General features: G+C 47.5%; 1 protein-coding gene across 1 annotated transcript in view; it reads left to right on the top strand.

Moving 5' to 3' along the window:
• STXBP3 (syntaxin binding protein 3) overlaps positions 1 to 18,457 on the top strand; it is a 177,737-nt gene extending 159,280 nt beyond the window's left edge. Inside the window, exons 18-19 of the mRNA XM_085602220.1 lie at positions 14,327 to 14,475; positions 17,961 to 18,457. Of these exons, the coding sequence (XP_085458346.1) occupies positions 14,327 to 14,475; positions 17,961 to 18,079 (268 nt within the window). The 3' untranslated portion in view covers positions 18,080 to 18,457. The remainder of the gene's footprint in view (positions 1 to 14,326; positions 14,476 to 17,960) is intronic.
• Positions 18,458 to 18,909: the final 452 nt, after the last annotated feature.

Below are 18,909 nucleotides of genomic sequence, written 5' to 3'. Positions count from 1 at the left end.
GGCAACCCGCAATCGAAAGTAACAGCACGTGCTCCCCTAATGGGGGACCCCAGCCATCCACAGGAGTCTAAAGAGGGGAAGGGGAACAGATCGAGGACTGGGGGAACTCCGTGCCCGGGGCTAGGGAAAGGAGTCAACTAAGGGGACGGGGCTGGTGAGGCCGCAGGCAGCAGTGGTGGCGCGCAGATACCCCCGCGGTAGGCGTTCCAGGGGCCCCATACTTTCACCCATGCCCCAGGCTTACCCCTCGCCACATACACCACCTTTTCTCGGAACATGCACCAATCCATGTGTTCTTTCCAGGCCGACACCGCCGGGGGCCTCTGGGATCCCCACAGTTGAGCAATGTCACACTTAGCTATCATATATCCCAGAGTCACCCATCGCGTCTGCGGAACCGAGTAGTCAGTTGGTTCCCACACATTCAGCAGGCATCTCCTCGCTTCAGGCAGCAGCGCGACATGCGTAACCACTCGCAGGACCTCATGCACACCACGCCAGAATCGCTCCACCTTCGGGCATTCCCACAAAATATGCAAAAAAGTCGCCAAAGCACCACACCCACGCTTACACAACCCATCCTCAGCATAGCCCATACGCAGAAGCCTTGGCCCCGTCATGTAAACCCGATGGAGTATCTTAAGCTGGACGAAGCGAAGGCGAGCCGGTATGGCCACCTCCTTCGGAGAGGCCACCGCGGAAATCCAGTCTTCGTCGTCCAACTCCAGCCCGTCGGCAACCCAAGCCTCGCGGAGGCCAGTCAGCAAGCCCGAGCGGTCATTAATCAATTTTTTGTAAATAAGGGAGATCGTGCTGTCCGGAACGTGGCCATCCAGCACTCTATCCTCCAGGGGGGAAGACTCCGGGATGGAGGCGACGTCTGGGAAGACTGAGCCCAGCGCGTGACGGACCTGCAAGTACCGAAAGTATTCACTGCCCTGCAGCTGAAACTCCGTCTGCAGCGTCTCAAATGTTTTAAATCCCCCCCTCGTTCAGAGGTCCCCCACTTTACTGATGCCGATCGTGTCCCACTTCTCGAAGCCCTTCGAGGTCCACAGGGAGCCCAATCTCTCAGACGCGTACAACGGTGATGCCCGGGTCAAACGGTCCTTCCACCCCATAGCTGCGTTAGCCGCGTGCCATACTCGTACCATGACACGCGTAGGTCCCGTCAGGCGGGGGCCGGGCGCGCCAGAGTAGAGCGCTCGATTATAGTCGCCACCAGGCAGGAGCATCTTGTCCATTTCAAATGCCGGGTTTAAGGCGGGCCCGTAAAGGCCATGATTAATTGCAGCTAGCTGGGAGGCCCAGTAATACCGTTTAATATCCGGGAGGGCAATCCCCCCGTCGTACCATGGGAGCGTCAGCTTCGCCAGGGCAATACGCGGCCTCCCGTCCCAGAACAGGCGGCGCTGTAGACCCTCCACCTCACGGAAGTAGCGCGCCGGGACTAAATCCATAGTATTCTGGAGAGCGTACAGGAAGCGTGGCAACGACATCATCTTAAACAATGCCGCCCGGCCGAGCGGCGAAAGCGGCAGGCGCCGCCAGCGCGCGACGTCCTCCTTCAAGCGCTGGAGTGGGGGAAGCAAATTCCGCTCGTAGCGGGCCTCCGGTTCCAGAGTAATGTAAACCCCCAGGTACCGAAACCCCTGTGAAGCAATCTGGATCGGACAGCCCCGCGGGAGGACGGGAGCCTCCCCGGAAAGCCCATACACACATGATTTAGCCCAGTTGATGACAAGGCCTGAGTTGCGGCCGAATGAGCGCAAAACATCAACCAGGACAATCGGTGATTTACGCGGGGAGGCTAGGTACAAAAGGATATCGTCAGCGTATAGGGACACGCGGTCCTCATACTCGGGGGTCCAACGGAGACCACGGATGGAAGGGTGCCACCGCAGCCACTCCGCCAGGGGTTCCAAGGCCAGCGCGAACAGGAGCGGCGACAAGGGACAGCCCTGTCGCGTGCCCCGTCCCAGCTCGAATGGGACCGATACTCTTCCATTCACCACCACCTGCGCCAATGGGCCCGAATACAACAATTTGACCCAGCTGATGAACCCCGGGCCAAATCCAAACTTCGCCAGCATAGCCCAGATGTATGGCCACTCGAGCGTGTCAAACGCCATGGTGGCGTCTAAGGACGCCAATATGGCCGGCTCCCGCACAAACGGGACACGCGCGAGCACCCCGTGCAAGCGCCGCAGATTAAGGGCCGTGTTGCGATGGGGAATAAAGCCGGACTGGTCTTGGTGGACCAGATCGCCCACCACGCCGACCAGCCGGTTGGCTAGCACCTTGGCGAGGATTTTGGGCTCCGCATTCAAGAGCGAGATAGGCCGGTAGGATGTAACCCGGTCTCGAGGTCTCCCTTCCTTGTGGATCACCACGATTGTAGCCAGACGTTGGTCCGGCGGGAGGGAGCCCAGCAAGTGGGCCGCCAGGAACATCGCACGGAGGTGGGGTGCCAGTACATCCGGTCGCAGCTTGTACAACTCGATAGGGATACCGTTCGGGCCCATGGCCTTGCCGGATGCGACCGAGCGTATGGCGAGGGCAATTTCGTCGGAGGTAGGAGCGGCATCTAACGACACCCTGTCCTCCACCGAAAGGGAAGGCAGCGCGATATCCCTAAGCAGGGCATGGGAATCCTCCTCCGAGCAGGGAGAAACCGGGGAATACACCTCGCGGAAATAATCCGCGAAACAAGAGACAATGTCTTCTGGCTCGGTGACACGCACACCATCCATCCTCTCAATCAGCGGGACCACACGACTCGCTCTCTCCTTTTTATCCAACCATGCAAGCAGTTTACCAGCCTTATCACCTACATCATACAGTCGCCCCTGTTGCTCTCTATAGAGGCCCCTGGCCGCCTCCGTGACGAGGGCCCTGTAGGCCGCCTGCTTAAGTTGTAGGACATGTAGTGCAGCATCCGTCACCCCACCCTCTAGATCACCCTCCAGTTCAGCGATTTCGGCCTCCACCCGGGTCACCTCCTCCTGCTCGCGCCTCCGGGCATGGGAAATAAAGGAGAGGGCCTCCCCTCTAAGAACTGTTTTGAAGGCTTCCCACAGGGAGATAGCCGAAGGGACGGACCCCACATTCTCATCGAAATACCGCTGCAAGGATTTAATCAAATCAGCGCGAATGGTGGGGTCGCGCAGGTACCAGGCATTGATTGGAGCTACCCTGCCCTCCCCCCTCGGGAAGACATCAACGTGCAACAGGAGCGGGGAGTGATCTGAAATACCCCGCTCCAAATGGCGCACCTCTCCTACCCTCCCAACATAGGCCGCAGGGACAAGGACATAATCAAGCCGTGAGAGGCTACCATGGGCACCCGAGTGGAAAGTGTACTGCAGCTGCGTGGGATGTTTTAAGCGCCAGCAGTCCACCAATCCCAGTGTATCTAAGAAGCCGGACAGCCACGCCTGCGCCCGGGGGAGGTCCCTAGGGGGGTGACGATCCACGGTCCCAGAAACCACCGCATTAAAGACCCCCCAACCACCAGAAGCCCCCCCGGAAGGTCAAGGAGGAGGCGCCCTAGGTCTGCAAAAGTCGTAGACTGTAACCCCGGTGGGACGTACACTGACACAAAGACAACTACTTTACCCTCCATTCTCCCCACTAAGACAGTGTAGCGTCCCCTCTCATCATGGCGCACCTCGTCTATTTCCAACGGGAGCGAGTTCTTCACCATGATGCCCACCCCCCGTGAGCCCGACGTGAAGCCCGAGTGGGCCACCAAGCGATAGCCACGCCGATTCATGGCGCAAAAGGAATTACCAATAAGGTGTGTCTCCTGCAGAAAGACCACATCTGGCGAAAGTCGTTTCAAATACTGCAGGACCACACCTCGCTTAATCCTATCCCCCAGTCCGTTAACGTTCCAGGACAATAAAGTCAGGTCCCTACCCCCCATCACATACAGAAGCCATCATTCGTCCCCCCGAGAGCACCTTAAAAACACCAATACAATAAAGGGTTTGCCTTGCGGTAAAAACGAACACCACCCCACCCCAACCCACCCATCCCAACAGAACTCCCCCCTCCCTGCACCCCTGCATGAGCCCAAACAGCCCCCCCAAAGTGCAGTGTGCCTGTCGCCCCATGAATGATTAAACTAACTAGTCCCCCAGAGGAGGAGGGAGAGCCCCCAAGAGACCCCGTACCACCTCCGCAGGAGGGAGACTTAACGAACAGCCAAAAATGACGACAATGTTGTCCAGAGCGAGGCCTACTATTAGTCCCTCAGTCCTGATCCGGCGAGCCCTCCCCTCCAACCGCGCCCCCCCCACCCCCCCGGCCCCGATCCCCGGGCAAGGAGTCCAACCAGTCCCCGGCCGCCTCGGGACGATCAAAAAAGTGCGTGCGGCCATCCACCTCCACCCGCAACTTAGCTGGAAAAAGCATCGCATACTTGAGGTTCAGGTCCCGTAGACGACGTTTGACTCCGAGAAAGCTCAGTCTCTGCTTCTGGACCACTGGGGTGAAATCAGGATAGAAGTTTACGTCCATATTGTCAAGTCTGACCGGTCCTTGTTGCCTAGAAGTCTGAAGGATAGCGTCTCTGTCCCGAAAGTTGAAAATCCGGGCAATGAGAGGCCTCGGAGGGGCTCCGGCCTTAGGTCTTCCTCCGGGAACCCTGTGGGCACGTTCCACCGCAAAGAATTTACTCAGCCCCCGGGGCTGGAGATGGGTGAGAATCAGGTCCTCCACAAACAGGTCCGCCGCCGCCTCCTCACGTCCCTCCGGCACCCCGACAATGCGGACATTGTTCCTCCTGGCCCGACCCTCGGAATCCTCCAGTCGACGATCCATCAGGGCGCTCGCCTGGCCAAGCCGGCGCACCTCCTTTTGGAGGGCCGCCACGTCCGCTGTAAGGCCCGAGGTGGTGTGGGCCAAAGAATCGACCCGGTCATTGGTCTTGGATAAATCTGCCCTCACCAGGCCAACATCCACGTGGACCGAGTCAATCTTTTGCGCCAGTGTGTCAAAGCGCTGGTCCACCGAGGCCTTCATCTCGGCGATGGCGCCCATGACATCTCGCAGGGTCAGATCCGCGGGCAGCGCAGGAGCATCAGTCGGGCCCTCAGGGGACCTACGCGGCACCTCGGGAGATCCCTTCTGGAGGGTGTAGCGGTCCATGCTGTTGGACTGATGGGCTGCGCCACGGCGGGTCGATTTCACCTTTGCCCGGTCGCCATCTTGCTTTGTGGACATGGTTTCAGTCCCCAAATCGTGCCAATCACCTCGGAAAAGGCCGACAAACCAGTTCACGGGCTCCGGGGGGGGGGCAACCACAGGTCCGCAGGACGGATCACAGCCGGCGGGCCAGCAGGGCACCCCAACGAGGCCACACCACCGCACACCGCCCCGCAACCCAACCTCGCCTACGCAGCAAGGAGGGTGCAAAAGCGAAAGTGAAAGTGCGGGGTACGTGAGTCGCCCAGCCCTGCCCGCCGCTGTTGATCACTTTGTCTCCGGATCGCCCCGCAACTCCAATCCGGGGGGCCGGCGTGGAGAAGGCCGCAAACCTCAATCGGTGCTCCCGCCGGTGTCCGAGGTCCAATTTGGAAGCGGAAAACGGGTGACACCGCAGCTCGGGCTCACCAACACAGTCCCCTCATCTAGGACAGGATATTTTCAGGATTTATGTAGGAGGTCACGGAGGTCCTCGGGAGCCTCGCACCTACGCGGCCATCTTGGTTGCGCGCTAGGCTCCTCCTGGTCACTCCTTATTGACAGACTCTGTCCCCTCTGCTTGCAGGTACCTCATCTAGAATCCACCTTCGGATTCCACCAGACACTTTCTCCTTCTGCAACAGCGGCACTTTCCTGAAGTCCTCCGTTGGGTTCGATGGCAGTTTCCAACACCACTTCACACGTATGCACCCGGCTTTCCTGGGTACTAGGGTATCCATGGGTGGGGTGGCTCTCCAACCTTCTGTCTTACACTGGGTTTCTTCCACTGGGAAAGGTCCTTAATCTTTAAACATCCAACCGTGACTTACACGTAAAGTTGTATGGAGCACGCAGTCGTGTTCCCACACAGCACAGGCTGTTCGTGGGGTCCTTATCTACCTACCTTGGGTGGTTCTGTGAGTCCCCCAGCACTTCTACGTCCTCTCAACATTGTCTTGACCAGAGTTGTGGTTCTTATACCACTTTCTTAGTATATGGTTTGGTTCGCCCATGGGGTCCACTGTGTATTTTGTGCTATTTACTGTGTTTCTTTGCTAAAGTATTGAGTGCATTGTGTTTATCTCCATGTAGGAGCTATTTGAATGTACTAGAGTACTATATAACAAAAACATTTTTTTATAAATTCTTGGTGTGGTTCTTTTCACTTCATATATACTATAAGACTGCATTTTGGTGAAACAAGCTGCTTTACACTACTTCTGGACTAAGCCTGAAGGCTGCTCTCCACAGCTACAACTTAGAGAGCGTTCTAAGGTTGACTAAGACCTCTTAAATTACCATAAGGGTTGTCTGGACTGGTGCAAGGTGCCCACTTACATAAGTGGACATTATATACCAGGCCATCTTATCACTGGGGACATTCGGGTGCAATCCAAATTGAAAGAGGCACTAGGCATGGGTTCCCTTGTCCCCCCCCCCTGCTTTTTGATGTATATGTATCTACCTTTTGATTCAGAGACTGGAAGACACTTTAGCTATAGAACTTCTGCGGTGCCATGGTTGGGAAACTAAAATCCTAGCCTACGCAGATGACATCGTAGTTGTAATTGCAAATTCTGATAAAGCAGTATGGGCTGTAGAGGAAGAGGCTGCAAAATTTGGCGCAATTTTCTGGCTACTCCCTCAATAGAAATAAAACACAACTGGTCGTGAATAGGAAAGCTTCAACTCTGGATGAACATGTGGTTGACCAGGCAGTATATTTCAGGGTCAGTATCAGTGAAGAAGTTGATGAGATAGTTGAGTCTAACATCCCTCCGATCATCAAGAAAGCTAAGCGTGACTTAGAGAGGTGGCATAATCTATAGATATCAATTGCTGGCTGGTGTAATATCATTAAAACGATATTCCTCCCAAAGGTCTTTTATCTCTTTCGGGCTAGTCCCCCTGAGTCTGAAACTTATTGTTTCAAAATGATGGATGCCATGGTGTCTAGATTTATTTGGTCACATACCAAAGCTAGAAGGGTGCTCAGTTTTTTGTCTCTGTCTAGGGAGAGAGGGGGATGGGCTGTTCCAAATCTCAGGCTATACCATTTACCATATATAATCTTACAATGTATGCGTCCTCTTTTAGAAAGGAACACGGAGAGTCAAGTTTCCGAAGAGCGTGTCCCCTCTAATTAAGAGTTGCTATTTGGATGTGACTGTAAGGGCTGTTTTTTAAAAATTTGCTGAATCAAGCTATTACAAAAAGGTTCGATTCAAGATATTGGGGGCAGCCTTTAAAATATGGGCTATTTGGTGGGGAAAAATTGGTCTTGGCAGGTTTAATTTTTATACTCCTCTACAGAGGAATCTGCTTTTCCCATATATTTTTCATGATGCCTGTATGTTAAGCTGGGAAAGGCATGGGCTTTTGAAATTAGGGGATCTTTTTCAAGGACAGAAAGGGTATCATTCGAGAAGTTACGGGCCAGCTTTGATATTAATCAGAGAGACTTTTTTTTAATACCTACAGGTTTGTGACTTCCTGTTTAGGAAAGGTGGTGGCCAAAATGGGTTTTCTAAAGCCCCACTGATGGAATTGTTGGTGGGGTGCAGGAATGTACAATTAGTCAAATATATAAAAGCTTAGGCTCCACTATTGCACATAATCTTGAGAAGCATAATAGCAAATGGCAGAATAGACTAGAAACGATAGATCTTAGTTTTTACGTGTCTCTGGAGCTCGGGCACACTTTGCTCTGCTCAGCGGGGCTGAAGGCGCCGTACTACAAAACAGTTTTTGACCTCACTGAAGATTGCTAAATAGGGGTTGGGTACAACTGGTATTCGCTGTCCACTGTGTCAAAGCCCTGAAGGAGCCCTGGTTCATGTGTTTTGTACATGCCCTGCTCCTAGACGTAATCAGACCTAAATTTATTGGCGGTATTTTTAAAACTGATTTTACTCTGACTCCCCATCTGATGCTATTGGGGGTATATGATGAAGGGGTTCCTAAAACGGACCAGTGTTTTGTGTTTGTGGGCATGGCCGTGGTCCGCATACGTATTGCCTCGATGTGGCTGGATCTCCAACCCCCCTCCTTTCATCAGTGGTTAGGGTGATTGCTGTCAATGTTCAATTTAGAAATTGCGTTATATGAGTGCAAAGGCAGGAAGGCCAGACAAAAGGGCATACAAATTCTGGGCGCCCCTCCTGTGCGGGGTCAAATCCTGGTAACCGGTTTTATTTATACTATGTAGCCGAATCCTATTTTGATTGTTTTTTTGGAGACCGGTTAATCGTGGACTGACCCGGGAATAGATATTTTTACACCGCCAGACTGTTTAATTTGTTGGCAAGTAATTCTGTAAGGGCAGAGATGCACATTCGGCACTTTCTAAGTTGGTTGCTCACTGCTCAGGTTTTAGATCAAGTGACTGTCCTTTGCCTATTTTGCACTTCACTCTTTTTATGGGATTTTTTTTAAAGGTATATTAAGTATAGCAAGCTCGCTTATGGAAATCTCTAGCACTTTGACTTTGATGGAACTCGAAACAGTTTTATCAAACACTCAAAATGACATTAATTATTGGGTAATCATTTTATATAAAATAGAATTTAGATCGGTTTGAGCTATGTGGAGTACATGTCCAGAGCCAAGCTAATTTGCACTTTATTTATTGTATCTCTGCTGTTTAAAAAGTACATAACCTCTTATTTTTATTGTTATGTATTTGTATGTGCTTGAAGCTTTATATCTATTTTGTTATGAATTTTGTAGACATGCCATTGATCAGTCTCTTTATTTAAAATCGTATGGATATTTGACGAATTTATTCTTGTACTCTTATTTGCCGTGTGTGTTGCTTCCTCTTTTTCTATGTTATAAATAATTTAAAAAGAGAGATAACAGATAAATGGCACAGTAAACTATCAATCAATCAGGGAATTATAAGCAAGCTACACACCCGCGAGGGTGTCAAGGCGCTGGGGGAGGGTTCAGCAGATCCGCTTAGCCAGGTCATGAGGGTTTTCCTGAAGGTGTTCAGGGAGGGGGCGCGTCTGATGTCTGCTGGTAGCTCGTTCCATGTCTTGGCTGCAGTGTGGGAGAAGGATCTTCCACCTGTTTTGGCTCTGTGGATGTGCGGGGTTTCGGCCAGTGCGAGGTTGGCAGATCGGAGGTTTCTTTTGGGTACGTGAAAGTTCATCCTGTCGTTGAGGTATTTGGGTCCGTTGTTGTGTAGGCATTTGTAGGCATGAGTGAGGATCTTGAAGGTGACTCTTTTCTCCACGGAGAGCCAGTGGAGTCCACGTAGTTGTTGACTGGTGTGTTCATGTCGCGGGAGGCCGAGGATGAGTCTGGCGGCGGTGTTTTGTACGGTCTGAAGTTTGCGAAGTAGGGACCTATTGATGCCGGCGTGGAGTGCGTTCCCGTAGTCCAGTCTGCTGCTGATGAGTGCGTGGCTGACTGTCTTCCTTTATTCCTGGGGGATCCACTTGAAGGTCTTACGGAGGATGCAGAGTGTGTTGAAGCAGCTGGAGGTAACGGCGTTGATCTGTCGGTTCATGGTGAGTGATGAGTAGAGTACGATGCCTAGGTTTTTGGCGTGGTTATCTAGAGCGCTTGGCCACCAGGTGCTGTCCCATGCCGAGGGGGTGGGTCCGAGGACGAGGACCTCTGTTTTCTCTGCGTTGAGCTTCAGGCAGCTGTTGGTCATCCAGACTGCAACGACCTGCATTGCTTTCTGGAAGCTGAGTCTGGCAGTGGTGGGGTCTTTGGTGAGGGAGAGGGTGAGCTGGGTGTCGTCAGCATAGGATGTGATGTTGAGGCCATGTTGTCGAACGATGGCAGCAAGGGGGGCCATGTAGATGCTAAAGAGAGTCGGGCTCAGGGATGACCCTTGTGGAACTCCGCAGGTGATTTTCGTGTGATCGGAAAGGAAGGGTGGCAGTCTGATCCTCTGGCTTCTTCCGGTGAGGAAAGATCGGATCCAGTCCAGGGCTGTTCCTTGTATGCTGGCGTTGTGTAGTCTTGCGAGTAGTGTGCGCTGAGAGACGGTGTCAAAGGCTGCTGATAGGTCGAGTAGGATGAGGGCTGCAGATTGGCCTTGGTCCAGGAAGGTACGGATGTCGTCTTTGGTGGCGAGTAGGGCAGTCTCGGTGCTGTGGTTGCTTCGGAATCCAGATTGGGACGGGTCAAGGAGGGAGTTCTCTTCGATGTATCGTGTAAGTTCCCTGTTGACCGTCTTCTCTGTGACTTTGGTTGCGAGGGGGAGTAGCAAGATGGGACGGTAGTTCTTGAGGTCGGTGGGTTCGGCTGTGGGATTCTTGAGGAGGGGCCTGACTTCTGCGCGTTTCCAGTCGTCGGGGAATGTGCCTTTTTTGAAGGTGGTGTTGATGGTGTGCTGTAGTTCGGGTGTGATGGTGGCAGCGGCTCTGTGGTAGATGTGCGGAGGGCAGGGGTCGGTGGGGGCCCGTGAGTGGATGCCTTTCCTGGTCGAGACGATGTTTTCGGTTGTGGTCGGTGTCCAGTTTGCAATGGTGGGATGGCTGGTGTCTCTAGGGGGTGGCGGTACGTCTGCGGCATCTGGAGGGTGGTCTGTGAAGTTGTCGTAGAGGTTTTTGATTTTGAGGTGGAAGTAGGTTGGTGAATTCCTGGATGACATTGAAGTGTTCCTTGGAGTTGGTCTGAATGTTGTTGTGGATGAAATTCTTCTTGGCTGTTCTGATTTGGTTGTAGTAGTCTGTCAAGGTGTCCTTGAAGGTGGAGTAGTTTTCGGGTGTCTTGGTGTTTCTCCAGTTCTTCTCCAGGCGTATGCAGGTTTGTCTGGTTTTAAGGAGGTCGAATGTAAACCAGGCGGCTTTCCTGGGGTGCTGTTTGCCGGGGTTGTGGAGCGGGCGAGCTCGTCTGCGCAGTTGGCGATCCAGGTGTGGAGTCCTCTGGCTGCGCTGTTTGCATCGGATGTCCTGGTGTGGGTGTCATGGGTGAGGGTGGAGCTGAGTTGCTCGTCGGTGACTTTGCTCCAGTTTCTTCGTGGCGGGCGTGGGGCAGGTTTGGGTGCTTTAGGTTTGTCGACGGTGAAGTGAATGCAGTGGTGGTCGGTCCATGGTGGTTGTGTTGTGTTGTTGAAGTGGACGTTGTTTCCTGTGGCGAAAATGGGGTCGAGGGTGTGCCCTGCTCTGCGGGTTGGTGTGTTGACGAGTTGTTTGAGTCCGATGTTGGCGAGGTTGTTCTGGAGGGTGGTGGAGTGGTGGTCGCTGGGGTTTTCGAGGTGGAAACAACACTTTAACAGTTTAGCAGTGATCCACTCATAAGATTTGATGGCATGCGGTTGCTGTTTGTGGAAGCTGCTAATTCTTTACACATACATGTCAGCGAGTCTTTTGTTCTTGAGTAGAACATCCAAACAGTTCTGCCTATCCAGAGCTTCCATTTTTATATCACAGTGTGTTAAAAATAGCATGTGTGTGTGTTTGTGTCTCTCTTTTTGCCTCTGTCTGACTGTCTCCAACTTATTCAAGGGATGATATTTTTCCTTTAACCCCTTCTGTGCCCATGACGAGCTGGACTCGTCATGGGCCGCGGTTGCGCTGTGCCCATGACGAGTCCAGCTCGTCATGAACCCCGCCCGCTAATGCATCTCCCGGCACAGGGTGGGGAAAGGGCGTGGCACACAAGGGGTTAATAACACAGGTTTGCCAGAGAGTAACATTTCTCAATTAGCGTTAGCATAAAATCTTAACTAAACGAGGATTTAGGCCTCTGGGGAAAAGTCTGTATTTTCCTGTTGTTACATTCAGAACAAATACTGTATAGTTAATAGATCACCACATCACTTTTCTCGAATGCCACTTCAAAGCTGCCGCTTCCCTGAAAGGGGTAGTGTTCTCTGAACTATTTTCTTTCTGCTACTTTTAAACTGACCGTGTCTACTCTTTATTCATTTTAAAGACTTGTTTCAATTGGTAAGCTCAATTTCAAGTGAGCGTAACTCCAATTTATGCACAAATTATGATCATGAAGATTATTGCATCATTCTTACTGTGAACTGTCAGTGGTGATAGAGAAACAGTGCCAGAATAAATTAATAACAATCATGTTCATCCCTATCTAAGATACCTTGGCACTAAAGCTGCACTTTCGAAATAATATCAACCAAATATGTCAAATATTGTGCTTTTTATTATCAAGGTAAAAATATTATTAGAAAATATGGTGAAAATCACCATTAGTCAATGCTGTGCTATTTCCCTTTATACTCTTGAGGTTCATTATTAAATATACAATCTTTGCCACAGTTTTAGACTGAATTAATTTAAATCATTTAAAAACAGCGAATGATTACATTGAAATTAGAGCTCCCGATTTTATGGTTTTATATTTTTACCATTTTCGTCTGTATTTATCCATATTTATTTTTGGGTAATTTTAGCTGTATCTTTCCACATTTATTTTTGTTGCAAGCCAAAGAAGACACTGCAGCTAGTATTTTTTCACATTTACTTAAATAGTCAATGCACACTTGCACTCATTTGTTATAGGTATAGATATACCTATATATATGCCAATTTAAGTAAAAGCAATGCATTCATCTGTGTTTTTTGACAGTCTTTGATTATCCTAATTTTGCTACAAAGGGTTTGTTTGAGTAGAAATAAATTGTTATTAGTAAAGTCAACCCTAACCACTGTGTTACATTCTGAATCCTGAGTTTGTTTCCCAGACCAAACACTCTTAAAAATGCCTACCAGTATGGATGACATGTGAATCCTGCACCCACACCCTTTGTCTTCTATAACATTTCTATACACTGATTTACACATGCATGATCCATTGTCTCTGTATATGTGTGCGTGATGTGAAGTGCTCAACCACCCTACGCTGGCAACAGAGGCACTAAGAAACAAATGAAATACATGTGAGGGTGAGGCAATGGAGAGATCTTAAAGACTGCACACCCTTAAAAAGTTAACAAACAAAATTGAAAACACTGAAAGACGGAACGTTCTATTTTAAACAAAAAGTGTGCATTTATTGTACAGACATCCGGGGCACGTTAATCAGCACGTTCTAAGAGGGGGTTATGATGGACGCAGCCTCTCTTTTGGTAGTGTTTAAAATATTTGTTATTTTGATGGCATCAAACACACACTGCATTACAAAATCTCTCCTCAAATTTACCTGCAACCTGTTTGAACCCTTTGTGATACAAAAAGCAAGCGCAGCGGTTTTCAGGAAGAGTAGAAGAGGAATGAAGGCATGAAAGCAAATGGGAAATTACTTTTACAAAGGCAACACACCGCTAAAAAGGAGAGAGACTTAGATCCATACATCTCGCTGGAGAGGGCTAATTACACAGAAACAGCTGGTATTCCACACGCAAACAGTTTTAATTTTTTTTATAATTTCATGTTTTCTTTCAATGTGGTCACCATCATGGTTGTACACTCCCGGTATGTTAATTGTTAAATTCCCGAATGCCTGGCAGCTGCCGCCAAGCACACCGCTACCTGCCAACAGGCCTCTGCCTTGCCCCCACAGTTGGTATTCACAGGCTACCTTATTAGCGGTGACCCCAGCAGGCCCCGCCGGATGAGGTATACAGCTTTCCAACAGTGGCCCGACTGCTAATGCACATATTAACACCTCATGCTCAGCTACTGGCATTCTAGGATGGACACAGTGCTGCTTTAAACGTCAAGTACTCCCACTTCTTGCAGTGGCCCCCACCCCTTTAACATGCAACACCGGCTTACGTGCAATACGAACAGCTCGTCTTGAGTGGGCAGTTGTGGTGTAGGTTAGGAAGAGGGGTGTGGCAAGGTAACCCTCAGCTGGAGCGGGGCTGCGCCACACATTTTGTCAGTATTTTCCTGTTTCTAATTTATAAATACAAAGGAAAAATAGTTTGCTGTCTGCATTTATATGTAAAAATCTGTTTGAACAGAAAACCGGGTTCCTTCATTGAAATGAAGTAATTTTAAGTAACTCTAGGAGTGATAACCCATTTCTTTGCATGGTGCCTTGTTCAATATTATTACAAACCCACACAGTCCATTTACAGTAGTTACTGACTCCCTTTCCAATACTTTTTTTTAGGAATTACAAGCATATTTTAGTGTTCACAGCATTTAGGGTTGTGGAACTTTGGACTATTTATTCATATAAATGTTGTTTCTTCTGGTAGTGCTCGTCAGAAACACAAGCCGAATCAAACAGACGATCGGAAGACTGGGTCAAAACTGATTATTTTCATAATTGGGGGAATGACCTATTCAGAAATGCGCTGTGCCTATGAAGTTTCCAAGGCTCACCCATCATGTGAAGTTATTATTGGTAAGCCGGTGTTTTTCTTATGTGTCTTGTGTGACTGGTGACGGTAACACTGTCTGGGGATGGAGTGGGAGCCTAAAACTATTACTATCAAGTTGTCTTAATGTACAACCAAGTTTTTTGCTAATGTATGTATGCCATATTTATTCTATATCACTTTGTAATTCCATTTGTACAGTTCACTAAAAATCGACCTCACCTCTGTTAGTGTCTAACATCTGTTTGTTTCCTAAAGATTGTCACTTGTTGTCCCCCTTAAAAAGTAAAAGCTGTACAGATCGGTATATTGATTACTGGGTACATTGACAATGTCTACGCACTAGTCCTCTGCCTGAAAAATATGTAAATAGTACTGGCTGCTAATGGGATATATTAAAATATACCTGTTATTAGTTTTGTTTTGAATGTGATAATTTTGTTTCATTCAGTGTATATTTTATTTCTTTATTATAAATTAATTTTTATAATTTACAAACATACCACTACCATTACCCATTTCTGTCATATTTAAAATAATAAGCAGTAAGGTGTGCTGTTCCTAAAAGAAGACCGGGGATGGAGTAGCTCCTATAAGGAGCAAGGGCCCATACAAACCCCGAGGGGTGTCATGCTTCATCATAGGGCAGCTCCTCATTGGGCTGGTGCTGCAATGCCCAACAGGCCCCGCAAGGGGGCTCTTTGCTGGAGAGCTTTTACCTGTATCCCTGGCCGTAGATGAAGCGGGTGGGTGTAGGGTGTGTGGTGTATATACAAGGGTGAGTAGTGTGTGGGAAACGTGTAAATTTAAAAATGAGTATGAGAACCAGCTGAACTAGCTTTAATTAGCAGGTTCCATGTCATGATTAAAAACCTATACTGCTTGCATGAAGAGATTCTAATAGGCTTGTCAAGCATTTAAGTGAGAATAACGGTGGACATGTTTCATGCCCTATATTGTCTTGGAGATCGTGGCATTTCATCAGGACCTAAAAAAACTACTAGCTACTCATAGGTTGTGGTTCACAACTAAATGTAAAAATTGGAAACCATGCCCTCACCAAATACACCAACTGCGACAAGGGTTCTTCTGAGTAAGGCCCTGGGTAAAGAAATGGGGAACAAAAAAAGGGGGGGGGGGAGAGGAGGTGTTTATAAGGTAAGGAAAACAAGATATGTTAAAATATCAACTGATTACAGTCCTCTTAATAAAAATCAGATTCTTCAATAGTCTGACATCGGTGTGCATGTTATTCAGTCGATCCTCACAAGTGGTTGAAGAGTCACAGGTCTAGTGGCACCAAAGAAGGATTTATGTGCTATAGAATGAACCAACAAACAACCTGGTGTCTAAGCGGTAGATAGTTCTCTCTCTCACACTGTTCCTACTCGTTCTATATATATATATATATATATATATATATATATATATATATATCAAGGTGCAGTGCGCTCTTATGCCAAGTGTAGCCATATATGATGAGCGCAGTGTGCAAAAATTATCTCCAGGAAATATAGGTGGGGTGCAGTGAAGCTTGCGCCCCCACATCGGGAGGTAGCCCAAACCTCCGTCAGTCTGGTGGCGGTTGGTGCTAAGAGGTGTCTCGAGTGGGCTATCATAGGGCCAACTGAAGGTCGCAGTTTCTTTCGCATGATTATGGATTTGTCAAGTTTGCCACATTATCCATCATCTTCTGCATAAACTGCAGATTTTATCTCCCAAAAATATTGTTTGTAGCTCAAACTGATCAAAAGTTGCTAAAAAGTGGCAATATGTGTTCACACATGTTGGAAGACCCTTTGCATAGGGTAAACGGGTCATCTTTCAGTTGCTTATTTATGTATTTGCAGTGCTTTAAATGGGCCGGTACTGAGTACCGGCACTTTTTTATTTTGAGGGGGAGTGAACCGGCACTTCTCAAGAGAAATGTAATACTTTTAGTTGGAGAGTACCGGCACTTCTCAGAAACAAGCAGGTACTCTGTTACTGAGTACCTGCACTTCTATTTTTCCATTTCAAGCACTGTGTATTTGCAGGTTAAACTGGAACTATGGAGGTGAAATCTTTGCCCAGACAGTATTACTATGTGTAAAGTGAGAAAGTAATGAAGTAATACTATCAAAAAATGTGTCCTTTTGATTAGCCAGTACATTCAAGGTCCTCACGCACAGACGTCTGCAGGTGTGAAGCTCAATGGCTGTATTTCCCAAGGCCTGTTTGACCCTCCTTACATGGCGGCATTGGGATGCTGAGTGAACGGCATTGGGATGTTGAGTTGAGCCTCTGATTGTTGTAAGTACTAGAGTCGCAGGGCATGTCCTTGAGGGTTGGGCAATGCAGAATAGTCTAGTTAAGATCATATTTTACTAAGAAGTCTCATGAGAATGACGTGGTTCTTGAGAATGACATGGTTCTTGGCTGGAATGCTGCTAACATCAGTTCATGTAACCTGTAATCACAGACTCGTATGACAGCAGGAATAGCACATCCTTTCATCATTTCAAGGTCAAGAAAAGAGCATGAATAAGTTGGATTATAATGACCTCTGGAAATGTAAAAGGTTAGAACAATGCAGTCTAAGACGGCAAGTAAAAAGTAGTTGTCTTGTCAACCGAAAACCAAGCAATGATACTTTACAATTTATTTATGTAGATGGATGCATTTCAATTTTCATGAAACTGTGAAACATATTCAATATTAGGAGGCAGTGATGCCTTCAGGGTGCAAGCAGCAATGCTCTGACATATAGTTACGTGAAGAAAGCAAAACTGTTCACAAACAAAACGAAAAGAGATTACTGTTGTCATGTCGCTAGCCCTGGGACTGTGGATTTGGTTGCTTAACGTGGAGAGTTGATGGTCTCTCCTACAGGTTATGAAAACTTGGGCTAATTTATTGAGCATGCTCTTGTAGTCCACAAAAAACAGGCCCTTCTTGAAGGCTACACCTACCTATTTATAACCCTTACTATTTTTTAATTGATATCGCTTTATTATCATTTTCTGAATTGAAGATCTTTATTGCTTTCATATTCTATTTTTTCCCTTCCCCAAACGAATCTTCATTTTAACATTTTTTTCGTTTTAGCTTTATTATGCTATTCTTGTGTTGTGGTTTATTTTGTTTCACATAATTCCATTGGAGATTCCCAGGGAAATAAATATATGGGTCACCTTCCCCATTGATTGGGAATGTCAGAGGATTGCTGCTTGCACCCTGAAGGCATCACCGCCACCTAATATTGAATATGTTTCACAGTTTCATGAAAATTGAAATGCATCCATCTACATAAATAAATTGTAAAGTATCATTGCTTGGTTTTCGGTTGACAAGACAACTACCTTTTACTTGCCGTCTTAGACTGCATTGTTCTAACCTTTTACATTTCCATACAATATTTGTTAATCTCAAATCTCTCTATTCAATTTGTTCACCGAAAAGCATACAACTATTTTGATGTCCAAAGTATAGATGTTTGCTTTTGATTTAAAGTATTGTTTTGTTTTACCAGGTTCAACGCACATGTTGACACCCATGAACTTGCTGGATGATATAAAGGCACTTAATAAGCCTCCTGTGCCCAAGACCGCTGTCACCACTGTCTGTACTGTGAATGAATCAAAATGTTAAATATTTGCACATTTCTGTTTCGGTTAACACATTTGTTATAAGGAATATTGGTAATGTCATTTAAATAAAATGTATATATTTTTATGGTGTCTTAAACTCATTTTCCACTGTTGCCTTTGCTCATAACTGAGTACATCTTTTAATATGTAAGTGTTGTTGCTGCTGCCACTTTACAGAGGAAAAATAAAGTGTGTTTATAGACCCAAGATATGTTGTTTTAACATAATTGCCATGCACATTGTAAACATGTTCACAGTACGCCATTGATTAGGCATACATAAATAAGTTAACTTAAGAGAAACACTCATAAAATCTGAATTTTAAGTGTTTGGATCCTGTTATATGATTGTTTTTAATAAAAACTGAAATTGTATCATATGAAACGTTTTGTTTTATTACTGTCAAATTTTTTGACATAGAATTCTCTTCCTAAATCTGAAATCTTCGAATGTGTGGCACGACCCCCTTAGGGTTCTGTGGTTGTGTTCCAAGGGAGGTCGGGAGGGGAGGCAAATGCCTCAGTAAGTACTTATGAGTACTTATGAATAGAAATTGCTTGGAGGCCCAACTTTATGTATTTGTCACGTTTACAGGCCTGCTTCATTTCCATGTTGAGTTTGAAGTGCATGAAAAATATGGCAGTTGTGTTCCGGATCACTGTGGTGGCAAACTCAGAGTTAACTAAAAAGTACAAAATATTCTAGAAGTACTTTGTTGCTTTTCACTTTTAGACAACTGCACACAAAATAACACACACTTTAAAAGAAAAATAGATGCCACTTAAATCCGTGGAAGTGTCAGAGGCACTCTCTTGCGACATGAAACCTCAG

This window comes from Triturus cristatus, chromosome 4_2 (assembly GCF_964204655.1).
Source record: "Triturus cristatus chromosome 4_2, aTriCri1.1, whole genome shotgun sequence".
NCBI lineage: Eukaryota > Metazoa > Chordata > Amphibia > Caudata > Salamandridae > Triturus > Triturus cristatus.
This window is presented reverse-complemented; position numbering and strand designations above follow the sequence as displayed.